Consider the following 16,325-nt stretch of genomic DNA (forward strand, 5'->3'; position numbering starts at 1 on the left):
CCCAGGGCTTGTTTTCCTCTACAGCAATTCACTTGTGGCTTCCCTGAGGGCTCAGACAGTAAAGAGTCTGCTTGCAATGCAGGAGACCGCATTTGATCCTTGAGTTGGGAAGATCCCCTGGAGAAGGGCATGGCAACCCACTCTAGTATTCTTGCCGGTAGAATTCCATGGACAGAGGAGCCTGGTGGGCTACAGTCCATGGGGTCGCAGAGTCGGACACGACTGAGCCACCAACCCTTCACTTCACTTCCCCCATCACACCACCAGTAACAGGTACTTGGAAGCTGGTCTCTGACCATAACTCACCCTACAACTGCCTTTCACCAACAGCTGATGTGCCTTTGTACATGTGGGTGGATTAATAAACCCAGACTGTTTCAAAGGTTTTGTTCAGAGTTCAGGGACAGCCCTTGAGTTGGTCTTTTGTTTCATTTGTTACATTGCTCTGAGACATCTGAGGCTTGAACCACTTCCTTGCCTGCCTTGCTGTTTTGTGCTTACCTCCGTGGGAATATTCATCTTCTTTGCACTGATCTGTCTCCCCCGTGGTCTCAAGACGTTTCTCTTTTTCCATCTCTAGCAACTTTGCCTGGCACATAATAGGTGCTCAATCCATTCTGGTTGAATAGAGCTCGTCCATATCCTGTTGACCCCTCTGCTGGAATTTGTTTCAGAGCAGAGGCTCTGCAGCCCCTGTGTCCTGAACACTATCCTTTCCTTTCAGAACAGAATGGATTATGTCACAAAATTTGCTGAAATTTTGCTGAATTTCCAGCACCCCGACTTGAACTGAGGAAAGAGTGCCTCAGTTACTGTGCTCAAATGTTAATCCATCATCACATCCTGTGGGTACTCAGCATAAAATGTGGAAGAGCTTTGGGGCAAAGAGTGAGTGTTGGAGACAGCTGTTGGCTGCCCTGGGAGATGCAATATGTTGCACATCCTTTCGGCAGTATGGAATTAAATCATCAGAAACAGTTTTCATCTGGAGCTCCTAAATCTCCCAGCTTATAAAGGAAACTTTTCTCCTTTATATTGTATTTTATTTTTTAAATTAATGAGAGAAATGCTGCTTTAATTGGGAGAAACAACCAACCTTCCAAGTGAGTAGGGAGCCAAAGTTTTGGATGTTAATTGTGCACTGTGAGTTCTTTGTTACAATGAATGGCTCTGGAAAGGAAAGGAAACCTCAGCTCTGGGGGCAGTGAGCCTTGTCAAGGCCTGAATGAACCCGAGTGGCTGTGCCGAGAGTGGACCAGCCCTCCGTGGGGCTGTGTGGTAGGCGTTCTAGCTCTGTGCCACGTGCCCAGGTTCTGTGCCTGACTGCGCTGCTCTCCCTCTCTCCCTGGATCTCAGGTTTGACCATGTGACTATACACAGAGCTGCTGCACAACACGGAAGAGAGGGTGTGGCAGAGGCATAGAACCGCGCTCCCCACCCACCCCCCAGACAAGAGGGCGTCCTTGCTGCCATCACTGGAGCTGACGGGTTCCAGAAAGGCCTGCACCTCCACCTCTCTCCAGGGCTCAGCAAGTGCCTTGCCTATGGCAGGGAGTCAGTATCTCACTGAACAAAGAGGAGGACCACAGAGAAATATGGATGGAGATGATGATTTGGTGATGAAATAGTTCTGAAACTTCAGACTTTTGGAGGCAAGGCTGTTCTGTCAGCCACTAGAAGCTGGCTTGAAAGCTCTGGGTTCTGATTAGATGGGTTTTGTGTGGCTTTGGGCGAGTCACTTTCTTTGTTGACGAGAGGGGTAGATGAGTCTCCCTAAGGGTCTGCAGTTCTAAGCTTTCCCAGGGTGCCATTGCTCCAGCTGTTTAGAAAAATCTGACTTGGAAAAGGAAGAGACCTCTGTGTTGTTTTGGCTCCTGGCTAAGTTCCCAGAGGGTCTTCAGATCCTGGGTCAGATGGCTGTACTCCCCAGGACTGCTGTGGCAAGCATTCATACCAACAAATCCAGCCAATGTCCCCATCCCCACCCCCGCCTCTCTGTGTGGAAGCCTCTTTTGCACCTCACTTTCTTGGTGGATTGTTTTAATTTCCTATTGTGTCTGTAACGTGTTACCACAAATTTGTAGCTTCCAACAATACAAATTACTTACACTTCTGAGAGTCGGAGGTCCAAAGTCAGTCTCACGGGACCAAAGTCAAGGTGTCAGCAGGGCTGGTTTCTACTGGAGCCTCTAGGGGAGGTTTTATTTCCTTGCCCTTTCCAATTTCCAGAGACCACTTGCATTTCATTGGCTCATGGCCCCTTCCTCTGTCTTCTAAGACAGCAACATCGCATCTCTTCTCTCTGACTCTGCTTCCATCCTTATATCTTCTCTCTCTGACTCTAGCCCTCCTGCCTCTGTTTTATAAGGACTGCTGTGATTACATTGGGCCAGCTCAGATAATCCAGGATAACCTCTCATCTCAAGACTCTTAATTTAATCACACCTGCAGAGTCCCCTTTACTATGTTAGGTAAGATTCACAGCTTCTGGGGATTAGGGTGTAGAGATATTTGGGATGGTTCGTTATTCAGCCTACCACAGGGATTGTCCATTTGACTTCAAAATGTAGATTCGGGGACTTCCCTGCTGGCCCAGTGGTTGAGACAACACATTTCCACTCCAGAGGGCATGGGTTTGATCCCTGGTCAGGGAACTAAGATTCTGCATGCCACATAGCACAGCCAAATAAATAAAAATAAAAATAACACTTCATTTGAAAAAAAAAACAAGCACACAAACCTAGATTTGGACAGGGAGAGAGTGTATTGGAACTCCTGCTCTGGTGACTCTGTACCTGAGTGAAGTTCAAGCTGTATACAACAGCAAAATCCATTTGCTTTCTGCCTATATTTAGATTCTCCTTCCTTTAATTCATCCATTATCTTCCTCCTTCATTCTGTTCATGGCAGTCACCAAGTGGCCACCAAGTTTAAGCAAGTGTGCCTAGAAAATGCGAGAATCTCTGAGAAATGCTCCCTTCCCTGGTGGAGCTTATGTCTGATGGAGGGTGAAAGGCACACAAGCAGTTACTTTCAATACAGGGCAGTGATGCAACAGTGACAAACTGAGGGGGGAGGAAGACAGGAGGGTGACATCAGTTCTGTCCTTCAGGGTTTCAGACCACTTGCCCCAATTTTTGGCTCAGAAGTTTGATTATCATACACACCCGAATTTTATTTTTTAATTTATTTTTATTTGCAATTTGTTTTGGCTGCACCTCGTGGCCTGCAGGATCTTAGTTCCCAACCAGGGATCGAACCTGTGTCCCCTGCATTAGGAACACAGAGTCTTAACCAATGGTCCACCAGAGGAGGCCCTGCACCTGAATTCTGAGTTACTAACTCTGATAGGCTGAGAACTTTAAGACTTTTTAAAAGTAGGATGGTGTGTCATTTCTTTTTCATCCAAGGGTCTTTGGTTCAAAAGGGTATCTGATTCTGATGATACTTATGAAACCACTTCTACTCAAGGTTGATTCAAGTTGGGGACCAATTTACCAGGCAAAGCGGAAGTCGAGAAGAAAATCTAGTCGGTCTTCTTAATTTCTGCTGCATGTGAATAGGTAGACTTCTGTAACCTGGGCCATCCTCAGGAAAGCACTCGTTTCCCATGGCTGACCTACAAATACCCAGCGAGGTTGGCTCTCCCCGTTGGAAAGACAGCTCTTCCCCACATGTCCTTTCAGAGGCAAAGGGGAATCTCCAGCGAGAGCTCCCTCCAGCCCAGAACACAGTTTTAGAAAATACAGCTGACTTCTCTGGGAAAAACAAAACCAACCTTGTCTTACCCTCGTCATGGAAACCAAGTTGGCACCTCATTATCGCCTTGTTAGCAAGGACAGGCTGCATCGGGTACAGACCTGGTAGGAAGGGTTGGCCCTGTGTGGGCAGGGTTTTGAGTTAAGCTTAATTGCTTCTCTAAAGCTCAGCCGCTTAATACTACACAAGTAGAAATCTATCACCAGCCTCTACCCCATCCTCCTGTGCCTTTCACATTCTCGCCTGCGTAGACAGTTAGTACCTCCCCAACTCGGCTGCTGCCATGATGTGTGCCTGAGCCACAGTGGGGCCACCAAGGCTTGGCTGCAACCAGCACAACTACCCACAGGAGAAGAGGTCTGTCACTGATTTTAACCTCGACCCCTCCCCACAACCCTGCAGTGTCTTAACATGCAACCAGCCTGTTCTGTCCTTGGAGCACAGCAAGGCTGCTGGCTGGGGGAACATCCTGTCTCTTTAATGACTTACAGCAAATACTTGATTTCTCATAGAACGAGAAAGAGTAAGCCAGATCTGTTTTTGTCTGGCTCTGAGATGTGTTTTGTGCTTGAATTTGAATGTAGGGGTGCCTAATGTTCTGAGAACCCTGGACAAAACAGTGAAGCCGCCCATGAAGAGGGCTGTGCCCTTTCTCTTCTTTGGAAAGCCTGACTCCTTGGTCTGTACTCACCAACAATGGGCATTTGTTAAGTAGGTCACCTAGTCTTTCTGAGCTATAGGTTCTTGCCCTGCAAAATTGGGATGAAGTTACCTACCCCCTGGGCTCCCCAAGTGGTGCCAGTGGTAAAAAAAAAAAAAAAAGCCTGCCAGTGCAGGAGACCTAAGAGATGTGGGTTCAATCCCTGGATCGGGAAGATCCCCTGGAGAAGGAAATGGCAACCCATTCTAGTATTCTTGGGCTTCCCTGGTGACTCAGATGGTAAAGAATCTGCCTGCAATGTGGGAGACCTGAGTTCGATCCCTGGGTTGGGAAGATTCCCCTGGAGGAGGGCATGGCAACCCAGTATTCTTGCCTGGAGAATCTCATGGACAGAGGAGCCTGGCGGGCTACAGTCCATAGGATCGCAAAGCCTAGAACACAGCTGCAGTGACTTAGCACAGCATATAACACTACCCACCCCATAGGACTCATGGAGAGGTCCAGGGAGACAGCACAGACAAGCACCGGGCACATGGCGTCGCAGTAAATGTGAAGAACCTCTCCCCCTCACCTGCCTCCCCAGCCTGCCTGTGCTCATTCTCTCAGACCAGTACAGAGCACCAATCCAAAGTGGGAGAGGTGTGACATGCCAACCACCTCTCTCTCTCCTTGCCTATGCCTACCCTCTGGCCCTTCCCCTTTGTTTCATTGTCATCAGACTTGCGCTGTACAAAGCCTTGTTAAACAGTGGACACCTTGTTAAACGGTCCCAACTTTTCGTTTCTCTCCCACACTTCCATAGGCATGCTGAATGTATAGCCAGGTCTGTCCACGATAACCCCAATCTCAATTGCACAGTTCCATTCTTCCCATTAAGATGTCCTGAGAATTCCAGTTTATCAACATCCTGAACACATTTCCTGATTGCACTCCCCAGAAGGGGAGTTTAAGACCAGGAAATGTAGGGGTCTTATAAAACGGCCCTGACAATGGTAACCACATATACCATGAAAGGGAATGTCTGTTCCCTTTCCAGTTCACAGGTCCTGACTTTTGGTCTAGAAAATACCATAACCAACCAACAGAAGTCAGTGAAAGGCACATGTCAGACAGATACCCCTGAAATAAGATTCTGTGAGAGTCCACCACTGCCTATGATCGAAAATTCAGTTCTTCCCTTCTGATTTTTTTAAATTTCTTTTGCTAGTTGGGTTTGAGAATGGACTGAAGGGCACATGAGTCTTGTTGCTTTTGGATGTGAAATGAGAACAAGGATAAAAATGTGTTTGGCACAAATATATACACACACAGTTCATTCTGTGTGTAATTTTGAAGACTCCTTTTTCACTTAACATTAGAGTAGATGGATTTTCTCTTGTCACCATTTTTTTTCTTTGTAAAGTATGGCCTGACCAAATTCAAGATGATGTCTGTCACTGGCAATGATGAAGATGGGGTGAGGATGGAGAGAGCAGATGCCCAAGGAGGACTTAGTGTGGTGGAATATCTTCTATCTTAAACTTGATGATGGGAAGACTTCTTTGAATGTCTTAAATATTGCATAACACAATGGAAATTCTTGCACCAGTAGTGAATGCTTACTGAACATTTCATTCTGCCAATGTATTATAATTTACTCGCTTTAAAAGTCACCTCCCTGCTGTTATTGGATATTTGTAACTTTCAACACTGGACTCTCAAATAATGTAGTTTCATTAAACATCTTTGCGTATCAAGTTTTGTCTGCATTTTAGCTTGTTTTCTTAGGGCATATTCATAGGATTGAATTATTGGGTCAAAGAATATGGCTGTAATGAGCGCCTGTTGCCAGACTACCTTTGGGCAAAGTTGCACGAGTTTAGATCATCACTGATCTTGTGTCCATTCCACTTTATCTCACCGGCACTGAGCGCTGTCATTTACGTGTGTGTGTGTATTTGCTACTTCGGTCAGCAAATACTTGTTTCTAATGGTTTAACTTTATCTCTTTGATTACCAGTGAGTTTGAACATTATACCTTATAAGAATTTTTCTGTGTGTGTTAGTCGCTCAGTCGTGTCTTTGCCACCCTGTGGACTATAACCCACCAGGCTCCTCTGCCAGGTCTTTTCCCAGGCGAGAATAATGGAGTGGGTAGCCATTCCCTTCTCTAGGGGTTCTTCCTGATGCAGGGATTGAACCTGGGTCTCCTGTACTGCAGGCAGATTCTTTACTGTCTGAGCCACCTATTGGAATTTAAAAGATTCTTTCACTGATGTGTATGAGCACAGGTTTTTGCAGACTGGAGCATATGTGGGGCCTGTGTGGGAGGTCTTGTTTGTATGGGAGGGGGGACCACAGACAGCAAACAAGCAGCCCATCGCCTGCCAGGTGGAAAGCAGCCGTGCATCTAGCCCTTTGTCTCCTCGCAGTGCCGCCAAGCTCCTGGACAAGACCCCGTTCTCGGTCAGTAACCCGAACCCGCTGCTTCCTTCGCCCGCCAGCCTCCAGCTGGCCCAGCTGCAGGCTCAGCTCACCCTCCACCGGTTGAAGCTGGCACAGACAGCCGTCACCAACAACACCGCGGCCGCCACGGTCCTCAACCAAGTCCTCTCCAAAGTGGCCATGTCCCAGCCTCTCTTCAACCAGCTGCGGCATCCATCCATGATCAGCGGCCCCCACGGCCACACCGGGGTGCCCCAACACACAGCCACCGTGCCCAGCACCCGCTTTCCCTCTAATGCACTCGCCTTCTCACCCCCTGGCCAGACGCGAGGCCCAGGGCCCACGGTGAGCCTTCCCAGCCAGCCCCCCAATGCCATGGTGATGCACCCCTTCATGCCTCAGACCCCCACCCAGCCAGCGGTCATCCTGGGCCTTGGAAAGACTGGGCCCACACCCACTGCTGCAGGGTTCTACGAATACGGCAAAGCCAACTCTGGCCAGGCATATGGCTCTGAAACCGACGGTCAGCCTGGCTTCCTGCCAGCCTCGGCTGCTACCTCGGGCAGCATGACCTACGAAGGGCACTATAGCCACTCAGGGCAAGATGGCCAGGCTGCCTTTCCCAAGGACTTCTACGGACCCAGTGCCCAAGGGTCGCAGGTGGCAGGTGGATTTGTGGCTGAGCCAGCCGGGGCCTTGAAAGGCGAGGTGGGTCCCCTGCTGCAGGGTCCAAACAGCCAGTGGGAGAGCGCCCATGGGTTCTCTGGCCAGAGCAAGCCTGATCTTGCGGCGGCCCCCAGCCTGTGGCCCCCACCTCCCGGCCAGCCCTATGAGCTGTATGACCCCGAGGAGCCCACACCAGACAGGACCCCTCCTTCCTTTGGGGGTCGGCTCAACAACAGCCATCAGGGCTTCAGCGGAGCCCGGAGGCGGGCCAAGGAGGAGCAGGCAGTGCTGTCCCTGCGGCCCCTGCAAGCGCATGAGCTGAATGACTTTCACGGTGTGGCCCCCCTCCACCTGCCGCACGTCTGTAGCATCTGTGATAAGAAGGTGTTTGATCTGAAGGTGAGTCATCTGAGACCTGCTCGGAGCTCCAGCTGGAGCCTGGGGGAGCCGGCCACCACAACCCAACCCTTGCTGTTCATAGGCCAGGAACTGTGACACTTGGGGGATGGGTGACAGGACCTTGCCATAGCTACCCTTGATTAAAATCCTTGGTATTAGAACCAATAGGAATTTCAGAAATGTATCAGGGCCAATCTCTTGCTTTAAAGCAAGTAAGAGAGTCTTGTATTTATAGATGAGAGAGTCAACGTGAGAGGGGATCAAGGGACCCAACCTGGGTTATGGAAAAGGGACTCAGGAATTAGAGCCTCTGCCTCCTTGAAAAGGGCTTTTCTCTGTAGAGCACCAGGAAGCCTGAGAGTCTATGTTCCTTGACAACATACATTGTACAGAGTACAAATGGAGAAAAACTTAGCAGAATTTTGAGTCAGACAAGAAAGTCATTCTCAGATGGGACCTAGACAGATTATTATAGAAGGGCCTCAGCTTCTCCGTCTGCAGAATGGAGGTAGAGCCTCATGACTCTTTTCCAGCAGTTGGAAAGTGCTTTGAGCCCCTGCAAACAAAAGCCCATGGTAGTATAAATTTCCCCCTAAAATGTATTGCTGATGCAGTAAAATAGTCCAAAGCAATAATAATTACAGTTAGCATATTCTTTGTCTGTGTCAGCAATAACTCTCCAAGAGAGACACTATTATTATACCCATTTTATAGATGTAAAGACTGAGGCCCAGAGAGATGAAATGATTTGTCCAGGACCCCATAGTCAGAAAGTGGTGGAGTGGAGATTCAGACATGGGTCTGACCCTCCCAGAGCCTGTGCCTCTTAAGCACTGAGCTGTACAGCCTCTTGTCTCTTGTCCCGTCTGCAGAGCACAATAATCCCTGTTTAGCGGGCGTTCCACCACGGTGTGTCTTTCACCTCTGCTGGGTCATGTCATCCAGATGCATCCTAGTCACTCCAGTGGGACATACCTTCTCACCTCCCTTTTCTGGAGGGGGTCTGGCTAATATGGGAGGTGATGGAGGATTGAGCCTTTTCTAGGGTTTTCCACCTGCCAGCTTCTCCTATAGAAATGCATCGGTGGGACCAAGGGCCCACTGACAGGGGAAGAGAGAATCAGACTTGTGACTCTAGGCTCCTGTCTGAGATAGACTTGAGATATGCAGGTGGATGCTGGTGGGGTGAGGGCTGAGTAGGGCGGCAGGAGCAGGGAGGGAGGAGCCTGGATGGTGGGGGAGGAAGGGCGGGAGATGCACGTGCAGGGTTTGTCCAGCGACTGGGTGCTCTGTGCTCCCTGTGTTTAGGACGAAGCCCGCACTCATCCATTGCCTTCCCGTGGAGTCAGTTCTACTTCGGTCATTTTTCTCTCCTTCTGGCCTAGGACTGGGAGCTGCATGTAAAAGGGAAACTACATGCTCAGAAATGCCTGCTCTTCTCTGAAAAGTAAGTGCTGTCCAGGAGGACAGGTCTTTGCATGTGTTCAGCAAGCTTTCATCGAGCTCATACTGTGTGCTTTGTACCATTCTTGCTAGGAAAACAGAGGACAAAACAAGCCAACCCTGTGCTCAAGGAGCTTATACTTAATGACGAGGGGTGACAGATGACACGCTAGTGAGGCATGTGTTGGGGTGGCAAAAAAGTTCTTTTGAGTTTTTCCATGACATTATACAGAAGAACCCAAATGAACTTTTTGGCCAACCCAGTAGCATCTTTGGTGGTAAATGCTAAAGAGAAAACAGAAAACAGCATCAGGGCAGAGAGAGAGAGAGAGAGTGTGTGTGTGTGTGTGCGTGTACATATGTGTGTGTGCGTTCACTCATAGGGGCTGGTGGCAGGGAGACCTCACTGAAGACATACCAGGAGGATGTGGAATGAGCCATGACTGCCTGTGGGACCAGCACTCCCAGCAGAAGGAATAGCAACTTTGAAGACCCTGGTGTGGTCCAGGGATGCTCAGCAGCATCAGTGTGAGCAGCGCAGACTACCTGGGGGGAAGAGCCAGTGAAGTCGTGGGCCCCCATCCTGAGCACTTTGGCTCCTCGAGAAGACTTACTTTTGATCTGAGTGCAGCTGGAGCCCTGGAGGGCTGAGCAGATGAGGGGTGTGCTCTGGCTTCATTGATTGGGACCCCAGCCGCCATGCTGAGAATTCAGCTGGTAGGGGGCAAAGGCAGATACCTGGAGACTGATGTTGAGGGTGTTGTAAACACCCACACAGAAAAGAGGAGCTCTGGCCTGGGGAAGTAGAATAGAAGATAGGGTTAAGCATTTAGAGATGAGCTCATTCAAAAGGCCTCTCTTTCTTATTCACAATAACCAAAAGGTAGGAAGCAGCCTAAATGTCCAGGCTAGATGAATAGATGAACACATGTGGTCTAGGTTTACGGTGGAATATCGTTCAGCCTTCAAAAGGAAGGGATTTCCTACATGTGCAACAACATGGGTAGAGGTTATGCTAAGTGAGATAAGCCAGTCACAAAAGGACAAATGCTGTATGATTCCACTTACAGGAGAGAACTCAGATTCATGGAGACGTAAAATAGAATGGAGGCTGCCGGGGCTGGAAGAGGGATTTGGGGGGTTAGTAGTGAATGGGTAGAGAATTTCAGTTTTATAAGATAGAGTTCTTCTGGAGCTGAATGGTGGTGATGGTGGCCAAACAATGTGAATGTAGTTAATGTTACTGAACTGTACACTTAAAAATGGTTAAGACAGTAAGTTTTAGGTTCAGTTCAGTTAAATTCAGTGGCTCAGTTGTGTCTGGCTCTTTGCAACTCCATGAACCACAGCACACCAGAGCTCCTTGTCCATCACCAACTCCCAGAACTTACCCAAACTCATGTCCATTGAGTCGGTGATGCCATCCAACCATTTCATCCTCTGTTGTTCCCTTCTCCTCCTGCCTTCAATCCTTCCTAGCATCAGGTCTTTTCCAGTGAGTCAACTCTTCACATCAGGTGGCCAAAGTATTGAAGTTTCAGCTTAAACATCAGTCCTTCCAATGAACACCCAGAACTGATCTCCTTTAGAATGGACTGGTTGGATCTCCTTGCAGTCCAAGGGACTCTCAAGAGTCTTCTCCAACACCACAGTTCAAAAGCATCAATTCTTCTGCACTCAGCTTTCTGTATGGTCCAACTCTCACATCCATACATGACCACTGGAAAAACCATAGCCTTGACTAGACGGACCTTTGTTGACAAAGTAATGTCTCTGCTTTTTAATATGCTGTCTAGGTTGGTCATAACTTTCCTTCCAAGGAGTAAGCGTCTTTTAATTTCATGGCTGCATTCACCATCTGCAGTGATTTTGGAGCCTAAAAACATAAAGTCAGCCACTGTTTCCCCATCTATTTTCCGTGAAGTGATGGGACCGGATGCCATGATCTTAGTTTTAGGTTATTTAACACAATTTTAAAAATTGATTTTAAAAAATCATTTCTTTTCTGGTTCCCCATCATTTTATTATGGTAAAATTCACATAAGATTCACCATAGTAACCATGTTAAAGTATACAGTTCAGTGGTACTTAACACACTCACAAAGTTGTGTAAATAGGACGACTCTCCAGTTCCACATTTTCATCACTCCCAGGGAAACCCATACCCGTTAGGTAGTCACTGCGCATCCCCTTCCCCACCCCCAGCCCCTGGGGACCACTAATCTGCTTTCTATCCCCATGGATATGCTTCTTCTAGACATCTTATATAATTAGACTCATAATATGTGACCTTTTGTGGCTTTTTTCACTTCGCATAATATTTTCAGTACAACCCACATTGTAGCATACGCAGCCTTTATATGGTTGAATAATATTCACATATATAAAAACATTCAACTTCTGATCTATATTTGGGGTGTTTCTACCTTTGGGCTGTTATGAATAGGGCTGCTGTGAACATTTGTGTACAAGTTTTGGTTTGAACATTTATTTTCTCCTCTTTGGGGTCTGAGTGTCTTAGTGAAATTTCTGAGTCACATTCTTTGTCTAGCCTATTGAGTAACCGGTTCCCCCTTCTCACCCCCTCCAGCGCTGGTGTGCGGTGTGTCCTCGGTCCAGCAGAGGGAACTCTGTGTGCCTCTCCCAACAGCGCAGCTGTTTACAACCCCGCTGGGACGGAAGGTGAGGAGGGGCCCACGGGTCAGCAGCTTGAAGCAGAAAGCAGTTTCCCAAAGCCTTCTTTTCTTTCTTTTTTTTAAGACTTTTTTTTGATGTGGACCATTTTTAAAGTCTTTGTTAAATTTGTTACAATACTGCTTCTTCTTATGTTTCGGTTTTTTGGCCGAGAAGCATATGGGATGTTAGCTCCTCAACCAGGGCTTGAACCCAAACCCCCCTGCGTTGGAAGGCGAAGCCTTAACAACCGGACTGCCAGGGAACCCCCTCCCAAAGGCTTCTTGTGCCTCATCTTTACTAACCAAGTGTCCCCGATGAGCCCTCCTTGGACATCTGTAAAGCAAACGGATCCCAAGATGCTAAGAGGCGTTGGACTTGCTCTCTGGGCTCTTTGATGTTTTCTACATGTTTTAGACCTAAAGCTTTGCTGGTTATCAGCACACTCAGAAGTGTAATCATGCCAATCACTAATCACTATACTAAAAGGGAGTTTTCACTTTTTCCCTTCCCGCTTCTGTCCTGGTAATGGCTTTTGGGGTATAGGGGTTAACCCAGTTATTTATTATTATGTTTGCCTTACAACTTTTAAAAATTTCTTTTAAATGATTTATTTCAAGAAAGAAAAGCTAACTTTAATTATTTTTTAAAAGAACATTTGGCCAAAAAGTCATTTTTATTTTTAAATAGGGGGGGCAATGACTCTTGCACATATCTATAAACCAGGACTTCCGAAGGTCAAGGAAATGACTGGGTTTTCACTCGATTTTGTGTGATTTACCATTTAGAGTACACCTCAAATCTTGGAACGTCATACGCGACCATTCCTGCGAGGTCGTTTACTCAGTCGAGTCCCGCATTCCCTTCAGCTTCCCCAGGGACAAATGTGAGTACAGAAGCTTTTTCTCCGTTGTCACTTGTCCTCATCGAAGCATTTTTACCACCTTCTCTGCCTGGGTGTAGAGGTGCAGAGAAGGCTGGGTGAAGCAGGCACAGATGGCGCTTAGTGAAGGGCAGGAAAGCAGAGGCGGCCCACGTTGTTTAATTCAGTCCAACTGGGGTTGAAACACACAGATTAAAAACCTGACTTAATTTCTTCCAATTGAAAGCACTCAAAGACTTTCTAGCATTCGGTCCTGGTTTAGAAAAAAACAAGTTGGGGTGTGTGTGTGGGTGTGTGTGGGTGTGTGTGTAGGGGTGTGTGTGTGTGTGTGTGTGTGTGTGTGTTTTCTAGCACTTTGACATTTAATGAAGTGGACCGTTTCCTTCAAGTTTCAATTCTGAAACTTGAACAGAAAGAGAAGATGTGCTTGAAAAGTAAGGGCCCGGCGCTCAGGGTTATTTTTGGCTCCTTGGGGAAACGGTGACATCTGCATCACGCCTTTTTTAGTCGTGTTTGTGTTCCTTCTTCTCTACAGTGTGCACTTTGGTCCCGAAGCTCTAAGGGCTCATCCCTCTTTTTCCCACCAATTGTGACAACTTGCTCTCCCCACTTGCTTCTCCCACTCCGTGTAGCCTGGTCTCCCAGGAGCTACCCAGCTTCCTTTCCTCCCTGGGAAATGCGTGGAAGGGGTTGAGCCACAGAGCCCCCCATAAAGCGAATTTGTTGTTCAGTCGCTAGGTCGTGTCTGGCTCTTTGTGACTCTGTGAACTATAATACACCAGCCTCCTCTGTCCTGCAGTGTCTCCCAGAATTTACTCAAATTCATGTCTATTGAGTCGGTGATGCTATCTAACCACCTCATCCTCTACGTTTGACCGAACCCTGCTTGAGGGCGAGTGTCTGTGTGGTTTTGCCTGAATCTGTGGGTTTTTTTTTTTTTCCAGTTTGTCATGTGAGCAGCTGCAGGCTCTTTTTTCTCCAGCTCAGAAGAGCCAGTCTCCCCACATGCCATCCTCTCCACGCGTCAGGGCATCAGAGCAAAGCTTGGGAAGAGCAAGCTGAGATGTTTAGGTTTAGACCCTGGGTGCTGAATGAGTGGGGAGGTGAGGAAGTTCATGATGAGAAGCGAGGCCTGCTTGGACCGCAATTTCTGTTTGTTTGTGTTTCGGGGAGAAGTGCTTCAAGGGGGCGCCCCTGTCTGCAGCCTATGTTTTGGTGAGAGAGAACGTTGTGGTTTCTCTGTGCAGTCTTCAGATGGAAAGCCACGCCTGGTCAGCAGCAGCTTTGGGTCAGTCCCAGGAGAGAGGGTGAATTGACTGAACCTGTCATTTGTCTTTGAGTCAGATGCTGGATTCCATGACCTTGTGTCCGATGCAGGCGCTGGCAGCTCTGGCCCGGCTCCCACCCCAGGGCCTGTTGCCCACACTGTGGACCATGGAGCCAGCTCTCTGCCCATTCTGAGACCCCAGCACTGAGCAGAAGGGGCTGTGACCCAGATGGGGGAGGCAGGACTAGGGGGCAGGTGGGCCAAGGATCTGGACACAGGAAAGAGAGACTGGGGCAGATGAGCCCTTTATAAAGGGGCGGGGGCTGAGTGGGGCGAGGAGAGAAGGGCAGAACACTTTTGTGTCGGCCTGTGCCTTAGCCACGTCCTCCGGCCTCGACCAGTGAACCGCAGGGCCAGAGCCCAAGTTCAAGTCCCAGGTCTGGAGCCCGCTGCTGTGTGGCCTCAAACAAGTCACTTTATTTCTGGGAGACTCCTTTTCCTCAAGTGGGGCAAACACTCCCCTGATAATGACTTTTGAAGTTGGGTTTCCATTTCGGCTTGTGAGCCTTCTGATGATGCCACTGACTTCGGAGCATCTTTGTGGCCATTTGAGCACTGTCTTCTGATTCGGTGGTCTGAGTGGTAAGATGGGCATGAGGCTCAGGGCAGACCAGTGTTGTGCTGCCCTTGTGAAGGTCAGAGACCATGTCGGTGACAAGGATTAGTGAACCGTGCAGTGTGTGAGCAGTAATAATGGCTGGTATTGAGCGCAAGTCCATTTAACCTGCTGTGGGGAAACCCGTGCTGTGGCCAGATAAACCTGCGCTCTGTCTCCTGGCCGCGTGACCAGGGGCTGGTCTCAGGGTCAGCATTCCTTCTGTCTGGGAATCCCTCTAGTCCCGTCTGCTCCCCCTGAGAAGCTGAGAGTTCCCACGGAAGGGCTTTACCCAGGCAGGGGGCAGACATCAGCAATGTGCTGACTCGTGATCATTTGTGAGTACAGCTTCCTCTGGACGCCTAGAGATGGGGTGTTCATCTGGCTTGAGCCTGAGAAGCAACACAAGAAACATTTTGCTTTCTGTGCTGTGGCAGCAGAAAGGTGATGGAAAGTCCAGACATAGTCAGATGATAATCATAATAGCTGTTATTATATGGTGCTCAATACTTTCTTAGCATTTTTGTATGTATTAACTCATTTAATCCCCTAGACAACCCTATGAGGTGAGGAACCGAGGCACAGAGAGACTAAATTCCCTGCCTAAGGTCACCCAGCTGGTAAAGGGCAGCTGTGGGATTTGAACTCAGGGGACCTGGCTCTAGAAGCCTCACTTTTAACCGCTAAGCCCTCCTGCTCATCTCTGAGGTCTCTCCATCATGATGATTCTCTCCTTAGTACGTTCTCCCCTGCCCCTCCCCAGCTTCCACTCCACAAGTTGCTTAGCAGGCTCTCAGGCTGTCTTGGGGGTGATGAGGTCTCCTTGGGCCTCAGTCAGCAGCTGCCGTGGAGCAAAAGGTGAAGAGGCCGTCAGACCTGGCAGCCGAATTCTTCGGCACCGTGACAGGGTTTCCCAAGATGAACCCAGACGTTTGGAGGCATTTGTGCACGCTCAGTGGAGGCAAAGAGGTGTCATCTGACTGATTTTGTCGTTGTAAGTTGTAAAGTCTCTTTGGTCACATGAGGTTCCCAAGGATATTTGGGGGACAAGGACAGAGTTTGCTCCAGCTGGTCCCTGCAGCGTCAGTGCTGGTTCATCCTGTTGGTCCTCTTGTTGCTGTTTCTGACAAATGCAATCAAATGTAGGTGTGTTTCTTTAGAAAAACCTAAAATCCAAAAATACTGACTTGTGAAGACAAGCCGAGAAATGAGTTGATGAATCCACTACTGAAAAATACTCTGCGAGGCTCCTTTAAGTAGTGCTAGAGTCTCTCAGAGGAATTATTGATTCTTTTTCTGTCTGCAGTTGCTGGTCTCCAAAGATAAGCAGATACACCAAGGGGTGGTTAATCTGTTACCCAAGGGTGCTTTTTTCAGGCTCCGTGAGTGCCTAGAGAGCTCCTTTTGCATATACACTTCTATTGTGTTTCCTGCTTACATAATGTATGCTTTTTGTGGAAACTCAAGCAGAAAAGAAATATTTAAAGAGGACGCT

The 16,325-nt window shown here is 48.3% G+C and overlaps 1 protein-coding gene across 1 annotated transcript in view; it reads left to right on the plus strand.

Annotated features, from left to right (window-relative positions):
• RBM20 (RNA binding motif protein 20) overlaps window positions 1-16,325 on the plus strand; it is a 190,016-nt gene that overhangs the window by 128,503 nt on the left and 45,188 nt on the right. Inside the window, exons 2-5 of the mRNA XM_069567084.1 lie at window positions 6,832-7,909; window positions 9,295-9,356; window positions 11,943-12,034; window positions 12,814-12,911. Of these exons, the coding sequence (XP_069423185.1) occupies window positions 6,832-7,909; window positions 9,295-9,356; window positions 11,943-12,034; window positions 12,814-12,911 (1,330 nt within the window). The remainder of the gene's footprint in view (window positions 1-6,831; window positions 7,910-9,294; window positions 9,357-11,942; window positions 12,035-12,813; window positions 12,912-16,325) is intronic.

Source organism: Ovis canadensis, chromosome 22 (assembly GCF_042477335.2).
Source record: "Ovis canadensis isolate MfBH-ARS-UI-01 breed Bighorn chromosome 22, ARS-UI_OviCan_v2, whole genome shotgun sequence".
Taxonomy (NCBI): domain Eukaryota; kingdom Metazoa; phylum Chordata; class Mammalia; order Artiodactyla; family Bovidae; genus Ovis; species Ovis canadensis.